The following is a 19558-nucleotide window of genomic DNA, read 5'->3' as shown; positions in this document are numbered from 1 at the left end:
TTAGTACATTGTTTTTGTTGCCTAGTAATCTCTATTATGGATACGTCACATTGTGTTTATAGATTTAACTGTTGAGGATATTTAGATTGTTCCTTCTTTTTGGCTATTCTGAGTATTGCAGCTACGAATACTCATGAGTAATATTTTCTTTGGAGTTGGGTTTTAAATTTCTTGGGTGTATACCTGGGGTGGAATTGCTGTCTCATATGCTAATTCTATTTAACCTTTTGAGGAACTTCCAGACTGTTTCCCAAAGCAGCCTCACCATTTTACATTTCCATGAACAGTGTATGATGTTTCCAATTTCTTCATATCTTCATCAATATTTGTTATTATCTGTTCTTTTGATTACAGCCATTCTAGTGAGTATGAAATGGTATCTCACTGTGGTTTTGATTTCCTTTTTCCTGATGGCTAAGGATTTTGAGCTTTTTGTGTGTGTGTGCTTATTGGCCACTTCATGTGCATGTCTTCTTTGGAGAAATGTCTATTAAATTTATTTTCCTATTTTATATTGGGTTGTCTTTTTATTATTGAGTTGCAAGAGTTCTTTATATATTCTTGATACAAATCTCTTATTAGATAAACAATTTTCAGTTATTTTCTCCCACTGTTTTCTTTTTATTAATGGTGAAGTCAAATTTATATTTTCTTTTTTTACACATGCTTTTCATTATACCTCAGAAATCTTTGCCTACTCCAGTGGTACAAATATATACTCCTATATATTCTTGTAAGAATTTTATACTATTTCCTCTCAAATGTAGGGTTATGATCCATTTTGAGTTAATGTTATTGGATGGTGTGAGGTGGGGGGGTTCGGCTTCATTCCTTTTCATGAGATTATTCAGTTGTCCTAGCGCCATTTGTTGAAAAAACTATTCTTTCCCCGTTGAATGATCTTGGCAGCCTTGTCAAAATTTATGAGTTGATCATAAATGTGAGGATTTATTTCTAGACTCTTAATTCTAATCCCATTGATGTATATGTCTAGCCTTATGTCAGTACCCTGCTGTCTTAATTATGGTGGCTTTATAGTAGAACTTGTAATCAGGAAGTATGACTCTTCCAGTTTTTTTCATTTTAGCTGTCCTGATTTCCTTAAACTTCTGTATAAATTTTAAGATTGTTGTCCATTTCTGCAAAAATATAAGCTTAGATTTGATAAAGATTGCATTGAATTTTGTGGATCAATTTTGGATGTACTGAACAAATTATTCAGCACAAATTATTCAACTACTCATCTAAACAATATTAAGTCTTCCAATCCATGCACATTGGATGTCTTTTCATTTTCTTAGATATTTTAAAAATTTGAACAATGTTTTGTAGCTTTAAGATACAGTACACCTCTTATGTTAAATTTATTTGCAAGTATTTTATTGTTTTTGATAGTATTATAAAAGAATTGTTTCCTTAATTTCATTTTGGATTATTATATGTGTATAGACATACAATTGAGTTTTGTATACTGCACTTGTACCCTGCAACCTTGATGAACTTGTTTCATTAGTTCTACGAGTTTTTTTTAGTTGATTTCTTAGGATTTTTTATATACATGATCATATAATCTGCAAATATAGTTTTACTTCTTCCATTCCAATGTGGATGCCCTTTCTTTTGTTTTCTTGCCTAATTGCCCTGGCTAGAACCTCCAGTAGTATTTTAAATAGAAATGATGAGAGTGGGCTTCTCTTCTTGTTTCTGTTCTTAGAAGGAAGTGTTCATCCTCTCACCATTATGATGTTAGATGTGAGTTAGGTGTGGTCTGCATCATTTTACAGTACCACCAGCAATGTACATGGATTCATAGTTTTCCAAAGCATTCCCAACATTTGTTATTTTCTGTTTTTTATTTTTTATTTTTATTTTTATTTTAAAGTATAGCCATCCTTATGGGTGTTAAGTATAGTATCATATTGTGGTTTTGATTTGGATTTCTTTAATGACTAATGATGTTGAGCATCTTTTCATGTGGATATTGGCCCTTTGTGTAAGTTCATTGGGTGTATTTTTAAATATTTTTCGTTTGTTGTTGAGTTGTAAGAATTCTTTTGTATTCTGGATACTAAACCTTCACCAGGTACATGATTGCAAGTATTTCCTTCTATTCTTTATTTTGTTGTTCCACTTCATTGACACTGTCCTTTGATGTACAAAAGTTTTTACTTTTGAAGCTCACTTTATCTGGCTTTATATTTTGTTGTTCACACTTTTGATGTCTTATCTCAGAAGGTTCACCTAAGCCAAGGTTGTGAAAGTCTACTCCAATATTTTCTTCTAAGAGTTTTATACTTCTGTCTCTTACGTATAAGTTTATGACCTGTGTCGAGTTAATTTTTGTAAATGGCATAAGGCATCGGTACAACTCATTTCATTTGCATGTGGATATCCCGGTGTCCCCTCACACTTGTTGAAGACACTGTTCTTTCCTCAGTGAACACTCCTGGTACCATTGTTGAAAATCAATTAGCCATAGATGTATGACTTTATTTTTGGTCTTCAGTTCTATCTCATTTTTATTCTAGACTTTCACTGTGATTATCATTATACCAATATTGTACTGTTTTGATTACTGCAGATTTTTAGTAAGTTTTGAAATTGGGAAGTGTCTTCCCTATTTTGTTCTACTCTTTCAAGAATATTTTAGCTGTTTAAGGGTTGCTTGCAAGAGCTTATGAATTTGAGGATTCACTTTTCCATTTCTGGAAAGTGTCTCTTTGAAATTTGATAGCGATTGCATTCAGTATGTAGATTGCTTTTGGTAGTCTTGCCGTAATAACAATATTAAGTCTTCTGTGAACATGGGATATCTTTCCATTTAAATAAATGCTAAATAGATGCTTTTTCTGTTTTTATAAAGAGTTTCAGAAGGATTGTTATAAATCTTTAAATATTTTGTAGAATTCGCTTCACAAAATGAAGCCATTTTGTCCTTGTATTAGTCTGTTCTCATGCTCCTAATAAAGAGATATCTGAGACTGGGTAATTTATAAAGGAGAGAGGTTTAATTGACTCATAGTTCAGTATGGCTGGGGCAGCCTCACAGTCATGGCAGAAGGCAAATGAGGAGCAAAGTCATGTCTTACATGGAGGCAGGCAAGAGAGAGCTTGTGCAGGGGAGCTCCCTTTATAAAACCATCACACCTCGTGAGACTTACTCACTATCACGAGAACAGCACCGGAAAGACCTACCCTCTTGATTCATTTGCCTTCCATCAGATCTCTCCCATGATATGGGGGAATTATGGGAGCTAAAATTCAAGATGAGATTTGGGTGGGGACACAGCCAAACCGTGTCAGCTGAATTCTTCTTTGTTGAGAGTTTTTGATTACTGGTTTACTCCTAACTAGTTATAGGTTTTACTATAAGAAAGTTTAAAAGGTTATAGTAAGTTTTACTATACTAAAGTTTATTGTAAAGTTTTACTGATAGTTTATAGGTTTATAAGTAGGATCTGTAAGTTACACTAATTTTACTATAGGTTTTTAAGGTTACAGAAAGGTTTTACTTCCTATTAGTTATCTGATTTTCTATTTCTTCTTAAGGCAGTTTTTGTAATTTGTATATTTCTAGGAATTTGTTCATTTCTTTGTTTTGCTGATACTATTCTTTTGCAGTACTTGTTTGTAGTACTTTTTATTCCTCTATGGTGTGTCATAATGCCTCCACTTTCATTTCTAGTTATAGATATTTGCATCTTTAGTGTTTTTTTTTCCTATTTTAGGTAAAGGTTTGTTAAGTATGTTGTCCTTTTCAAAGTGGCAACTTCGATTTTTTTCATTCTCTCTGGTGTTTTTGTTTTATCTATTTCATTTGTCTCCACTCTGATATGTATTATTTTATTCATGCTGTGAGCTTTGGGTGTAATTTGCTCTTCTCTTTGTAGTTCTTTTTTTTTTTTTTATTATACTTTAAGTTCTAGGGTACATGTGCACAACGTGCAGGTTTGTTACATATGTATACATGAGCCATGTTGGTGTGCTACACCCATTAACTCATCACTTACATTAGGTATATCTACTAATGCTATCCCTCCTCCCTTCCCCCTCCCCACAACAGGACCCAGTGTGTGATGTTCGCCTTCCTGTGTCCAAGTGATATTGTTCAATTCCCACCTATGAGTGAGACATGTGGTATTTGGTTTTCTGTTCTTGTGATAGTTTGCTGAGAATGATGGTTTCCAGCTGCATCCATGTCCCTACAAAGGACACGAACTCATCCTTTTTTGTGGCTGCATAGTATTCCATGGTGTATATGTGCCACATTTTCTTAATCCAGTCTGTCACTGATGGACATTTGGGTTGATTCCAAGTCTTTGCTATTGTGGATAGTGCCGCAATAAACATACGTGTGCGTGTGTCTTTATAGCAGCATGACTGATAATCCTTTGGGTATATACCCAGTAATGGGATGGCTAGATCAAATGGTATTTCTAGTTCTAGATTCTTGAGGAATCGCCACACTGTTTTCCACAATGGTTGAACTAGTTTACAGTCCCACTAACAGTGTAAAAGTGTTCCTATTTCTCCACATCCTCTCCAGCACCTGTTGTTTCCTGATTTTTTAATGATTGCCATTCTAACAGGTGTGAGATGGTATCTCATTGTGGTTTTGATTTGCATTTCTCTGATGGTGAGTGATGATAAGCATTTTTTCATATGTCTGTTGGCTGTATGAATGTCTTCTTTTGAGAAGTGTCTGTTCATATCCTTTGCCCACTTTTTGATGGGGTTGTTTGTTGTTTTCTTGTAAATTTGATTGAGTTCTTTGTAGGTTCTGGATATTAGCCCTTTGCCAGATGAGTAGACTGCAAAAATGTTCTCCCATTCTGTAGGTTGCCTGTTCACTCTGATGGTAGTTTCTTTTGCTGTGCAGAAGCTCTTTAGTTTAATTAGATCCCATTTGTCAATTTTGGCTTTTGTTGCCGTTGCTTTTGATGTTTTAGACATGGAGTACTTGCCCATGCCTATGTCCTGAATGGTATTACCTAGGTTTTCTTCTAGGGTTTTTATGGTTTTAGGTCTAACATTTAAGTCTCTAATCCATCTTGAGTTAATTTTTGTTTAAGGAGTAAGGAAAGGATCCAGTTTCAGCTTTCTACCTATGGCTAGCCAATTTTCCCAGCACCATTTATTAAATAGGGAATCCTTTCCCCATTTCTTGTTTTTGTCAGGTTTGTCAAAGATCAGATGGCTGTAGATGTGTGGTATTATTTCTGAGGGTTTTGTTCTATTCCATTGGTCTATATCTCTGTTTTGGTACCAGTACCATGCTGTTTTGGTTACTGTAGCCTTGTAGTATAGTTTGAAGTCAGGTAGTGTGATGCCTCCAGCTTTGCTCTTTTGGCCTAGGGATTGTCTTGGCAATGCAGGCTCTTTTTTGGTTCCATATGAACTTTAAAGCAGTTTTTTTCCAATTCTGTGAAGAAAGTCATTGGTAGCTTGATGGGGATGGCATTGAATCTATAAATTACTTTGGGCAGTATGGCCATTTTCACAATATTGATTCTTCCTATCCATAAGCATGATATGTTCTTCCATTTGTTTGTGTCCTCTTTGATTTCACTGAGCAGTGGTTTGTAGTTCTCCTTGAAGAGGTCCTTTACATCCCTTGTAAGTTGGATTCCTAGGTATTTTATCCTCTTTGAAGCCATTGTGAATGGGAGTTCATTCATGATTTGGCTCTCTGTTTGTCTGTTACTGGTATATAAGAATGCTTGTGATTTTTGCACATTGATTTTGTATCGTGAGACTTTGCTGAAGTTGCTGATCAGCTTAAGAAGATTTTGGGCTGAGACATTGGGGTTTTCTAAATATACAATCATGTCATCTGCAAACAGGGACAATTTGACTTCTTCTTCTTTTCCTAACTGGATACCCTTGATTTCTTTCTCTTGCCTGATTGCCCTAGCCAGAACTTCCAACACTATGTTGAATAGGAGTGGTGAGAGAGGGCATCCCTGTCTTGTGCCAGTTTTCAAAGGGAATGCTTCCAGTTTTTGCCCATTCAGTATGATATCGGCTGTGGGTTTGTCATAAATAACTCTTATTATTTTGAGATACGTTCCATCAATACCGAATTTATTGAGTGTTTTTAGCATGAAGGGCTGTTGAATTTTGTCAAAGGCCTTTTCTGCATCTATTGACATAATCATGTGGTTTTTGTCTTTGGTTCTGTTTATATGCTGGATTACATTTATTGATTTGCGTATGTTGAACCAGCCTTGCATCCCAGGAATGAAGTCCACTTGATCATGGTGGATAAGCTTTTTGATGTGCCGCTGGATTTGGTTTGCCAGTATTTTATTGAGGATTTTTGCATCGATGTTCATCAGAGATACTGGTCTAAAATTCTCTCTTTTTGTTGTATCTCTGCCAGGCTTTGGTATCAGGATGATGTTGGCCTTGTAAAATGAGTTAGGGAGGATTCCCTCTTTTTCTATTGATTGGAATAGTTTCAGAAGGAATGGTACCAACTCCTCCTTGTACCTCTGGTAGAATTTGGCTGTGAATCCATCTGGTCCTGGACTTTTTTTGGTTGGTAGGCTATTAATTATTGCCTCAATTTCAGAGCCTGCTATTGGTCTATTCAGGGATTCAACTTCTTCCTGGTTTAGTCTTGGGAGAGTGTAAGTGTCCAGGAAATTATCCATTTCTTCTAGGTTTTCTAGTTTATTTGCGTAGAGATGGTTATTAATTCTCATATGGTAGTTTGTATTTCTGTGGGGTTGGTGGTGATATCCCCTTTATCATTTTTATTGTGTCTATTTGATTCTTCTCTCTTTTCTTCTTTATTAGTCTTGCTAGTGGTCTATCAATTTTGTTGATCTTTTCAAAAACCAGCTCCTGGATTCATTGATTTTTTTGGAGCGTTTTTTCTGCTCTGTCTCCTTCAGTTCTGCTCTGATCTTAGTTATTTCTTGCCTTCTGCTAGCTTTTGAATGTGTTTACTCTTGCTTCTCTAGTTCTTTTAATTGCGATGTTAGGGTGTCAATTTTAGATCTTTCCAGCTTTCTCTTGTGGGCATTTAGTGCTATAAATTTCCCTCTACACACTGCTTTAAATGTTCCCAGAGATTCTGGTATGTTGTATCTTTGTTCTCATTGGTTTCAAAGAACATCTTTATTTCTGCCTTCATTTCATTATGTACCCAGTAGTCATTCAGGAGCAGGTTGTTCAGTTTCCATGTAGTTGAGCGGTTTTGATTGAGTTTCTTAGTCCTGAGTTCTAGTTTGATTGCACTGTGGTCTGAGAGACAGTTTGTTATAATTTCTGTTCTTGTACATTGCTGAGGAGTGCTTTACTCCTCAGTAACTGGGGTAAGTTCGATGTGGTGCTGAGAAGAATGTATATTCTGTTGATTTGGGGTGGAGAGTTCTATAGATGTCTATTAGGTCTGCTTGGTGCAGAGCTGAGTTCAATTCCTGGATATCCTTGTAGACTTTCTGTCTCATTGATCTGTCTAATGTTGACAATGGTGTGTTAAAGTCTCCCATTATTATTGTATGGGAGTCCAAGTCTCTTTGTAAGTCTCTAAGGAGTCTAAGTGCTCCTATATTGGGTATATATATATTTAGGATAGTTAGCTCTTCCTGATGAATTGATCCCTTTACCATTATGTAATGGCCTTCTTTGTCCCTTTTGATCTTTAATGGTTTAAAGTCCGTTTTATCAGAGACTAGGATTGCAACCCCTGCTTTTTTTTGTTCTCCATTTGCTTGGTAGGTCTTCCTCCATCCCTTTATTTTGAGCCTATGTGTTTCTCTGCATGTGAGATGGGTCTCCTGAATACAGCAAACTGATGTGTCTTGACTCTTTATCCAATTTGCCAGTCTGTGTCTTTTAATTGGAGCATTTAGTCCATTAACATTTAAGGTTAATATTGTTATGTGTGAAGTTGATCTTGTCATTATGATGTTAGCTGGTTATTTTGCTTGCTGGCTGATTCAATTTCTTCCTAGCATCGATGGACTTTACATTTTGACATGTTTTTGCAATGGCTGGTACCTGTTGTTCCTTTCCATGTTTAGGGCTTCCTTCAGGATCTCTTGTAGGGCAGGCCTGGTGGTGTCAAAATCTCAAAGCATTTGCTTGTCCGTATAGGATTTTCTTTCTCCTTCACTTAGGAAAGTTAGTTTGGCTGGATGTGAAATTCTGGGTTGAAAATTCTTTAAGAATGTTGAATATTGGCTCCCACTCTCTTCTGGCTTAGTAGAGTTTCTGCCGAGAGATCTGCTGTTAGTCTGATGGGCTTCCCTTTGTATGTAAGCCGACCTTTGTCTCTGGCTGCCGTTAACATTTTTCCTTCATTTCAACTTTGGTGAATCTGACAATTATGTGTCTAGAGTTGCTCTTCTGGAGGAGTATCTTGTGTCGTTCTCTGTATTCCTGAATTTGAATGTTGGCCTGCCTTGCTAGGTTGGGGAAGTTCTCCTGGATGATATCCTGCAGAGTGTTTTCCAACTTGGTTCCATTTTCCCCGTCACTTTCAGGCACACCAATCAGACAGATTTGGTCTTTTCACATAATCCCATATTTCTTGGAAGCTTTGTTCATTTCTTTTTACTCTTTTTTTCTCTACACTTCTCGCTTCATTTCATTCATTTGATCTTCAATCACTGATACTCTTTCTTCCAGATGATCGAGTCGGTTACTGAAGCTTGTGCATTTGTCACGTAGTTCTCTTGTTATGGTTTTCATCTCTATCAGTTTTTTTAAGGACTTTTCTACATTGATTATTCTAGTTAGCCATTTGTCAAATCTTTTTCATGGTTTTTAGTTTCTTTGTGCTGGTTACGTAGTTCCTTCTTTAGCTCTGAAAAGTTTGATCGACTGAAGCCTTTTTCTCTCAATCTGTCAAAGTCATTCCCTGTCCAACTTTGTTCTGTTGCTGGCGATGAGCTGCGTTCCTTTGGAGGGGGAGATGCGCTCTGATTTTTTGAATTTCCAGCTTTTCTGCACTGCTTTTTCCCCATGTTTGTGGTTTTATCTGCCTTTGGTCTTTGATGATGTTGACGTACTGATGGGGTTTTCGTATAGGTGTCCTTTCTGTTTGTTAGTTTTCTTTTTAACAATCAGGACTCTCAGCTGCAGGTCTGTTGGAGTTTGCTTGAGGTCTACTCCAGGCCCTGTTTGCCTGGGTATCAGCAGCAGAGGCTGCAGAAGATAGAATATTGCTGAACAGCAAGTGTTGCTGTCTGATTCTTGCTCTGGAAGCTTCATCTCAGGGGTGTACCCCCCCGTATGAGGTGTGAGGTGTCGGTCTGCACCTAGTGGGGGATGTCTCCCAGTTAGGCTACTCAGGGGTCAGGGACCCACTTGAGTAGGCAGTCTGTCCGTTCTCGTATCTCATCCTCCGTGCTGGGAGATCCACTGCTGTCTTCAAAGCTGTCAGACGGGGGCATTTCCCTCTGCCAAGGTTTCTACTGTTTTTTGTTTAGCTATGACCTGTACCCAGAGGAGGAGTCTATAGAGGCAGGCCAGCCTCCTTGAGGTATGGTGGGCTCAACCCACTTGGAGCTTCCCAGGGACTTTGTTTACCTACTTAAGCCTCAGCAATGGTGGGCGCCCCTCCCCCACCCTCGCTGCCACCTTGCAGTTAGATCTCAGACTGCTGTTCTGGCAATGAGGTTGGCTCTGTGGGCGTGGGACCCTCTGGGCCAGGTGTGGGATATAATCTCCTGGTGTGCCGTTTGCTAAGACCCTTGGTAAAGCGTGGTATTAGGGTGGGATTTTCCAGGTGTTATGTCTCTCAATTTCCTTTGGCTAGGAAAAGGGATTCCCAGTTCCCTTCCCCCTTGCGCTTCCCAGGTGAGGCGGTGCCTTCCCTGCTTCAGCTCTCACTGGTTGGGCTGCAACCTTGGACCAGTGCCAACTGTCTGACACGACACGCCCCAGTGAGATGAACCCAGTACCTCAGTTGAAAATGCAAAAATCACCCGTCTTCTGTGTTGCTCACACTGGGAGCTGGAGGCTGGAGCTGTTCCTATTCGGCCATCTTGGGCACATCCCCCTGCTCTTTGTAGTTCTTCAAAATGTAAAGTGAGGTTATTGGTTTGATAGTCTTTTTTAATGTAGGCATTTGCAGACAAAAATTTCCCTGTGAAAACTGCTTTGGATACATCTTGTTTGTTTGGTAATATTGTGTTTGATTTGCATCCATTTCAACATATTTTCTGATTTCTCTTGTGATTTTTTTTTTTTTTTGACCTGTTCCTTCTTTAAGAGTGTTTAATTTCCACATAATTGTGAATGTTTCAGTTTTTCTCTGTTGAGTTCTAATTTGATTCCATTATGGTTGGAGAAGATGCTTGGTGTATTTTCTTATTAAACTTACTGTGATTTGTTTTGTGACCTAATGTTTGGTCTGCCCTGGAGAATGTTCCATGTGCTTGCACTTGAGAAGAATGTATCTTGCTGTTGTTGGGTAGAGTAGTCCATATTTGTCTGTTACATGTGGTTGGTTTATAATGTTGTTCGGGTTCTCTATTACTTGATTGTTCCTCTGCCTAAATGTTCCTCATTTAATGGAAGTGGGAGCTTGAAATTTCTAAGTGTTATTGTGAGTGATTTCTCCCTTTAATTCTGTCAAGATGTGATTCATATATTTTGGGGACTTTGGTGTATACATGTTTGTAATTATTGTATCTTTGATGAATTGAGCCTCTTAATCAAAATATAATGACCTTTTTTTTCTTGTCACAGTTTTCTATTGAAAGATATTTAAGTTAATTAATTAATTTAGATACAAGGTCTTGCTTTGCCACCCAGGCTTGAGTGCAATGGTGTAATCATAGCCTTACTGCAGCCTTGAATTCCCGGGCTCAAGTGATCTTCCCACCACAGCCTCTTGAGTAGCTGGGATTAAAGGTGTGAGCCACCATACCTGGCTAAAGATTATTTTATATATTAGTATAACCACCCAGCTCTCTTTTGGTTACGAGTTACATGCAATATCTTTTTTCATCCTTTCACTTTCAACCCGTATGTGTCTTTGGATGTAAAATGTGTCTCTTTTAGGCAGTATGCCTATGGTTCCTGACTTAGGCTAGGTATATTAAATACATTTTTGACTTGGAATATTTTTGATGAGTTTATTGGGAAATAATTAGTCATAAGTTGAGGAGCATCTGTATTGTTGTATCATGTTTTTTTCATCCATTCTGTCAGTCTCTGTCTTTCCTTTGATTAGTTTAATTTCATTTACATTTAACGTGTTTACTGGTAGGCAAGAAGTTCTGCCATTTTGCTGTTTGTTTATTGTATGTCTTATACCTTCTGTCCCTTCAGTTCCTCAATACTGTCTTAGTGTTTGTTAATTTTTTTGAGTATATATTTCTATGTCTTCCTCATTTCTTTTTCCAAACATATTTTAGTCATTTTGTTCAGGGCTACTGTAGGGATTACAATTAACGTTACGAATTTAAGACAGTCAAATTTGAATTGACACTAACTTAACTTTAATAGTGTATAAAAACTCTACTCTTATGCAGCTCCATTCTTCATCTTTATGTTACCATTTTCACAAATTACTGTTTTACATATGTGTATTCATTAGCCTAGGTTTATATTTATTTTTATGTGTTTGTCTTTAAATCATAGAGGAATTAAAAAGAAGAGTTAAAAACCAAAAATGCAATTACTGGCTTTTTTCTTTGCTTATGTAGTTACCATTACAAGAGTTTTTTATTTATTTGTATGGCTTCAAATTACTATTGAATATTCTCTCATTGCAGCCTTTAGGACTCCCTTTAGCCTTTCTCGTAGGGCAGGTCTACTATTGACAGACTCAGTTTTTGTTCATCTGGAAATGTGTTCATTTTTCCTTCATTTAGAAAGATAGTTTTGTGATATATAGATTTCTTGGTTGACATTTTTTTTTCATTTAGCACTTTAAGTACATGATCTTGCTGCCTTTTGGACTGCATAGTTTCTGAGGAGAAATTAGCTGTTAATCTATTAAGTATCTCATATATGTGATGAGTTGCTTCTTTCTTACTGCTTTCAAGGTTTTCCTTTTTTGGCTTTTGACAGTTGGGTTATAATATGTCTCTGTGTGAGTCTCTGAGTTTATCCTAATTGGAGGTCTTTGAGCTTCTTGGATTTATAAATTTGTGTTCTTTATCAAATTTGAGAAGTTTCTGGCCATTACTTCTTGCAGTATTTTTAATGTCTTTTCTTTTTCTCATGTCCTTTGGAGAGTCCTGTAGTGTATATGTTGTTCCACTTGATGGTCTCCCACTTTAGGCACTGTTCATTGTTCTTCATTATTCTTTATGCTCCTCAGACTCAATCATTTCACTTGTCCTATATTCAAGTTTGATGGTTCTTTCTTTGGGTTGCTTACATCCTCTATTAAATCTCTCTGCAGATAATTCCCAAATCATGATTGTTTAGCTTACAATTTTTTGATTTTAGAATGGTGTAGAAGTGATCCATATTTAGTAGACATCTTACTTTGAGTATCCATACAACCTTTGTTTTTCACTTTTCAATACAGTACTGAATAAATTACATAAGCTATTTAACATTTTATTGTAAAATAGGCCTTGTGTTAGATGATTTTTCCCAACTGTAGGCTAATATAACTTTACTGAGTACATTTAAGGTAGGGTAGGCTATGCTATGATGCTTGATAGGCTAGGTGTGTCAAATGCATTTTAAACTTATGACATATTCAACTTACAATCATTATATTGGGACATTACCCCATTATAAATCAAGGAACATCTGTAGTGAATTTTTCGTATTGACTGTTGTACTTTCCACCTTCAAAATTTCTATTTGGTTCTTTGTAATAATTTCTGATGATTTATATTCTGTGCTTAAATGTTGTTTTCCTGGTTTTCTTTAGTTTTTGAGTGTAAGACAGCTTATTTAACATGTTGGCTTAGTGAACATAATGTCTAGTCTTCTCTTTTCTGCGTATGCTTTTACATTTTCTGTTTAAAACTTGATGTTTTGAGTGGTATAATGTGGTAACTGTGGAAATTAGATCCCCCCCTCCTTGGTTTGTTGTTGTTGATTGTTGAAGATGTCGTTTTCCATTTGTCTGCCTACTGTAGTGGGTAGAATTGTGTCATCCAAAACATTATGTCAGTTTCTAATTCCCGGTACCTGCAAATACAGCCTTATTTGGAAATAGTCTTTGCAGATGTAATCAAGTTAAGATTAGTTCATGCTGTATTAGTGTTGGCTCTAACTAAGTGATGTGTGCTCTTCAAAGGAAAGAGAAATTTGGACATAGACTCAGAAAATAAGACAGACTAGAGAAGACAATTTGAAGACAGACATAAAGAGGAGAATGCCATGTGACGATATCTTCTTAGCTGCACCCATATTAATGTAAATTTTCTGTAACGTGGTGTGGGGATTAGAGGTGGAAGATGATCATAGCTCAGATGCCACAGGCTTTCCCTGTTCTTATCAAGTTTCAGCAGATTTTTGTTTGTTTGTTTGTTTTGAGATGGAGTGTACTCTGTCACCAGGCTGGAGTGCAGTGGCACAGTCTTGGCTCACTCCGCCTCCTGAGTTTAAGAGATTCTCCTGCCTCAGGTTCCCGAGTAGCGGGGATTACAGGCATGCACCACCACTCCCAGCTAATTTTTGTATTTTTAGTAGAGACGGAGTTACACCATGTTGGCCAGGATGGTCTCGATCTCTTGACCTCGTGATCCCCTTGCCTCGGCCTCCCAAAGTGCTGAGATTACAGGCGTGAGCCACCGTGCCCAGCCGAGATTTTCTTGAATAAGGCCGGGCGCGGTGGCTCAAGCCTGTAATCCCAGCACTTTGGGAGGCCGAGACGGGCGGATCACGAGGTCAGGAGATCGAGACCATCCTGGCTAATACGCTGAAACCCCGTCTCTACTAAAAATACAAAAAAACTAGCCGGGCGAGGTGGCTGGCGCCTGTAGTCCCAGCTACTCGGGAGGCTGAGGCAGGAGAATGGCGTAAACCCGGAGGCAGAGCTTGCAGTGAGCTGAGATCTGGCCACTGCACTCCAGTCCGGGCGACAGAGCGAGACTCCGTCTCAAAAAAAAAAAAAAAAAAAAAAAAAAAAAAAAAAAAAAAAAAAAGATTTTCTGAATAAAAGTTTTTCTGTTTGCTGTATGCCCTTAGATCGATTTCCAGAGATTTTATAATTTTCACTTGTTCTTTCCCTGTTTGGTTTGCTGGGGAGAAGAGTTGCTGAGCTCCTCACATAGTCATTCTCGAAGTCCTGCCTCATCCTTGGTTTTTAAATGTTTGTTTTATTGTTTTGTTTTTTTGAGACAGAGTCTTACTCTGTTGCCCAGGCTGGAGGGTAGTGGCATGACCTCGGCTGACTGCAACCTCCACCTCCCTGGTTCAAGCGATTTTCCTGCCTCAGCCTCCTGAGTAGCTGGGACTACAGGCGAACGCCCCCACGCCTGGCTAACTTTTGTATTTTTAGTAGAGACGGGGTTTCACCATGTTGGCCAGTTTGGTCTCGAACTCTTGACCTCAAGTTATCTGCCTGTTTCAACCTCCCAAAACGCTGGGATTACGGCTGTGAGCCACATGTCTGGCCTTTAAATGTTTATTTTTATTTTTAGAATAAAACGTGTGTGGAGTTGTGTTATATGTGCAAAACTTTTCAGTTTTACATTAAGCATTGTAGATTTACTGTCATTTTAATTTTAGCTTATTATAAGTTTTTTACATAAAAATCAACACAAATAGGATTCTTTGTGAATTAATCTATGTCAATTTAGAGGAACCGTTGTATATCTTCTTTGATGGGAATGGACTGGAGTCAGAAATGCAAAGTGAAGTTGTCTTCATTAATATTTTAAATCATTTTCAATTGTAAAAATCCTTTACAGTTTTACTGATTACTAACTTTTGTTCTTTTTTTTTTTAAATGCAGATTTGAAACTAAAATAGATTCATTTCATATTACTGGCTTACCAGATAATTCAGAAAAACCCCGCCTCCTGTCTTCATTGGATGATGCAATGTCACTCTTCCAAATTACATTTGAGATAAATCCATTAGATGAAACTGTTGCTCAGAGGTGTATCATAGAAGCTGAACCTTTAGAAATCATATATGATGCAGTAAGCGTTTTTTTAAATTATTAAGTTTTAATATAATTTAGTTTGCTTTGAGTTTGTGATAATGATGTTTATTTTAACAGAGGACAGTGAATAGTATAGTGGAATTCTTCAGACCTCCAAAAGAGGTACATCTAGCACAGCTCACTTCAGCAACTTTGACAAAACTGGAAGAATTTCGCAATAAGACAGCAACAGGTAAATGCCAGTATTAATGTTGATGAATTAAATACTGTATCCTATATTAAACTTTTATTTATGGTAGAATATTTTTAGTAAAGTTTATTTTAAATTTATGATATTTCTAGACTGGTTTTAGTTAACAGAAACTAATTTAGTACTTTTATGTTTAAATGCAGATAAAACCATAATCATTTTTTACACTCAGAAAGTTGATACCTAGTAACCACATTTAAGTTAGTTGCAGAATTTTGCTTAGGATACTTGGACCACTATTTATGACAAAAACTGGCCTCTTGTTTTCCTTTCTTAGAATGTGTTCCAGATTTTGATATATTAGCCTAAGGGAAAAAAGTTCTGTCCTTTTTTATTCTCTAGGAGAGTTTGAATAAGGTCAGGTGTTATTTCTTCCTTAAATATTTGGCAGAGCTTAACAGTAAAACCACTTGGTTTTGGAGATTTCTTTGTAGGAAAATTTAAGATTACAGATTGAACTTTTTAATTAAATAGTTGACCATAGAGATTATCTGTATGATTTTAATGCTTTGTAATTGATTGGGGCTTGATTTCTAACTCAATATATGATGCTAAAAAAAAATGTTCCTCATGTGCTGAAAAGCCTGTCTTTTCATATCTGTACCTGTTCATTAGGTATGGATTGTTAGTCATGTTCTTATTTTTTGTATCCTTACTGGATTTGTTTTCTCCTTTTGTCACCTTGTTCTAACAGTTATTAAGAGAAATACATGAAAAATGCCTCGTTATCAATTGTAGATTTTTCTGTTTCTAATAGATCTGTCAGTTTGTTTAAAAAAATAAATTTGGCTGGGCATGGTGGCTCATGCCTGTAATCCCAGCACTTTGGAAAGCCGAGGCGGTTGGATCACCTGAGGTCAGAGTTTGAGACCAGCCTGGCCAACATGGCAAAACTATAATAGAGATGGGGTTTTAATAGAGACCTGGTTTCACCAGCCTGGGCAACAGAGCGACACTGTGCCACACACACACAAAATCATAATAATAAAAATTAAAAAAATAAATTTTAAGGGTGTCATTAAGTACATGCAGGAGTAAATTATTTTTCCTCCTATAAACCAAATATTTTATCTGTGTAAAGTTGACCACCTATATATATATATATATATTTTTTTTTTTTTTTTTTTTTGAGACAGAGTCTAGTTCTGTTGCCCAGGCTGGAGTGCAGTGGCCAGATCTCGGCTCACTGCAAACTCCGCCTCCCGGGTTTACGCCATTCTCCTGCCTCAGCCTCCCGAGTAGCTGGGACTACAGGCGCCCGCCTCGTCGCCCGGCTAGTTTTTTTGTATTTTTTAGTAGAAACGGGGTTTCACCGTGTAGACCAGGATGGTCTCGATCTCCTGACCTCGTGATCCACCCGTCTCGGCCTCCCAAAGTGCTGGGATTACAGGCTTGAGCCACCGCGCCCGGCCGACCACCTATATTTTTAATGCTTTAATTTTTTTCCCTTTGCACTTTTTTACTTTATTTTATTTTTGAGCTGATATCAGTATGAAGTACAAAGTTTCTTTTCGTTAGAATTTACCTGGTGTATGTTTTTTCTTATATTTTTACTTTTTCCCTATATGTTTTCAGATGTGTCATGTCAACAACAGGTAATAGGATTTTTTCCAATCTAGATTTATGATCCTTATTTTTTATTTATATCTACTGTTTGCATTTAATTAATGTATTTAGGCTTATGTCTAACATCCTATTTTGTGCTTTTGAATTTGGTTTTCCTTGTTTTATTTTTCTTGCCTTCCTTTGGATAAATTCTAGGATGCCTTTCTTCCCCCTTCCTACATTCTATCAGGAAGTTAAATATTCTCTATCTCTTTTTATTTTAGAAGTTACAGTATACATTTTTATAAAACTATAAATTTAATGAAAAATTTTATATTCTCCTAGTCATTATATGGACTTTAGTACTGTTGAACTTTATATACCATCCCCATATACTAATTTTTTTACTTAAAAAAACTTTATTGGACTATATGTGTATAGTTCATGGTAGTTTAGAATTACTTATGCATTTACTACCTTCTTTGCTCTTCATTTCTCTTACACCTACACTTTTTATCTGATTTTATTTTCTTTCTGTTGGAAGTTCATCTTTTTTTTTTTTTCCAACCTCCGTCTCCTGGGTTCAAGCGATTCTCCTGCCTCAGCCTCCTGACTAGCTGGAATTACAGTCACCCACCACAATGTCTGGCTATTTTTTAAAAAAAATTTAATAGAAATGGGATTTCACCATGTTGGCCAGGCTGCTCTCAAACTCCTGACCTCAGGTGATCCATCTGCCTCAACCTCCCCAAGTGCTGGGATTACAGGAGTGAGGCACCGTACCTGGCCTGGAAGTTCATTTGTAAACTTCCCATGTAAATATTTTATCTTGTAAGAATCTGCTGGTGGCAAATCTATGCTTTTTTTTTTTTTTTTGATACAGAGTCTTGCTCTGTCGGCCAGGCTGGGGTGCAGTGACATAATCTCGGCTCACTGCAACCTCTGCCTCCTGGCTTCAAGCACTTCTTTTGCCTCAGCCTTCTGAGTAGCTGGGATTACAGGGGTATGCCTCCATGCCCAGTTAATTTCTGTATTTTTGCTAGAGATGAGGTTTCACCATGTTGGCCAGGCTGGTCTGGACCTCCTGTCCTCAGGTGATCCATCTCCCTCAGCCTCCCAAAGTGCTGGGATTACAGGCATGAGCCACCATGCCCCATTTCATATTAGTTTGGCATGATACTATTGCATATAGAATTAAAGGTTGATGTTCATTTTCTCCTTAACACATTGAAGAGGCCATTCTGTCTTTAGGTTTTCATTACTGATGTTGAGAATTCAAGTGTCAGTGTGTCTGCTGTTTTTTTGTACATTATCTACCCTTTTACATTCAAGAACTTTTTATCTTTTGTATTCTGTTGTTGCAATTTGGTGTATCCAGCTATAGATTTGCTTTATACATCCTTTTTGGGATTCATTGGATTTCATGAATCTGAGTACTGGGATTTTTAATGAATTTTAATGATTTCCAGAAAATCTATCTGGAAAATCCTTAGCCACTAACTCTTTACATATATTCTCTTCTGGAATTCTGGCTAAATGAATTTTAGCCTTTCTTACTCCATCTTCCATTCTCCTTAACTTCTGTATCCTGCTTTCTTTCCATCTGTTCTTCTCTGTGTTACATGCTGGGTCATTTCTTCTAATTTATCTTCTAGTTTACTGAGTCCTTCTTTAGCCATGTCCAATGTGGTATCAAATCTCTTCATTAAGTTTAATTTCAGTGATTATATTTTTCCCTTTAGGAATTCTGTTTGGTTAAATTTAAAATCTGTGTTGTCATTCTTTTTTGGTTTTGTATTTCCCATGGATATCTTTACACTTGTCGTCTTTTTTTTTTTTTTTTTAGAGATCATAAGTACAGTATTTTATATTCTATCTCACCAGTTAATTCTCTCTCTTCAGATAGTCCATTATGTGAAAGCTTTTGTGGTTCTCTTTTTCCTATCTTCTGTTTTTTGTTTCTTTTGATTCTTACTCATGGTAATGTGTGTCTTTTTATGCTTGGTAATTTTTCATTGTAATCTGCTCATTTTCCTTAGAATATTATTTGGGGGAATTCTCTGAAGCCTGAGATAACTGAGCCTTCATTCAGGGAAGATTTATATTTATATTTCTTCTGCCAGGTACCTTGGGTATGTTGGTGGCATAACTAAATTCATTGCTTAAGATATTCTGGACTGCCAAAGAATTGTTGGGCTACATACCTCCTTGAGGAATATATCATAGTTACAATTCACAGAGGTATTACCTTTTTCTTCTAATTTTTCTCAGGGCCTTTGTTTGCATCCCCCTGTGAGTGTGTTTTAGGGAGAGGAAGGTTTAACTTCAGGATTATTCTTTCTCTGAGTGAGTGTCCTTTAATGTTTCAGATTTGTGAGGAGAACTCTTGCTGGACTCTCCATCTTTGTCTTCTGTTTCCTCTGTTCTGAGAGGCTGAAATTCTCGTTGGAGTAAGATCCAATTTCATTGTCAAAGTTTTAAAATTCTGGTTTTGTTAAGTCTGGAGTACACTTCTAATTGAACTCAGAATTTGTCCCATTTTGGTGGCTATAAAATCTGGCATGAAATTATAGTTTTTCTCTTGCCATTTTTATTATATTCACTTTATCCATGTTGGTAGATATGAGATGTACTATCTATCATTTTCCTTTGTTCTCTCTCCTAAGATAAAATAATTTAGATAAGTGAGTCAAGAAATCACTTCACATTTTGATAAGACC

At 36.9% G+C, this 19558-nt stretch overlaps 1 protein-coding gene across 1 annotated transcript in view; it reads left to right on the top strand.

Moving 5' to 3' along the window:
- VPS13A (vacuolar protein sorting 13 homolog A) overlaps positions 1–19558 on the top strand; it is a 254826-nt gene that overhangs the window by 55182 nt on the left and 180086 nt on the right. Inside the window, 2 exon segments of the mRNA XM_033237043.1 lie at positions 14891–15080; positions 15161–15275. Of these exon segments, the coding sequence (XP_033092934.1) occupies positions 14891–15080; positions 15161–15275 (305 nt within the window).

This window comes from Trachypithecus francoisi, unplaced genomic scaffold (genome assembly GCF_009764315.1).
Source record: "Trachypithecus francoisi isolate TF-2019V2 unplaced genomic scaffold, Tfra_2.0 Lachesis_group16, whole genome shotgun sequence".
NCBI classification, from domain to species: domain Eukaryota; kingdom Metazoa; phylum Chordata; class Mammalia; order Primates; family Cercopithecidae; genus Trachypithecus; species Trachypithecus francoisi.
The sequence above is the reverse complement of the archived record's forward strand: the minus strand, read 5'-3'. Positions and strand labels throughout refer to the sequence as shown.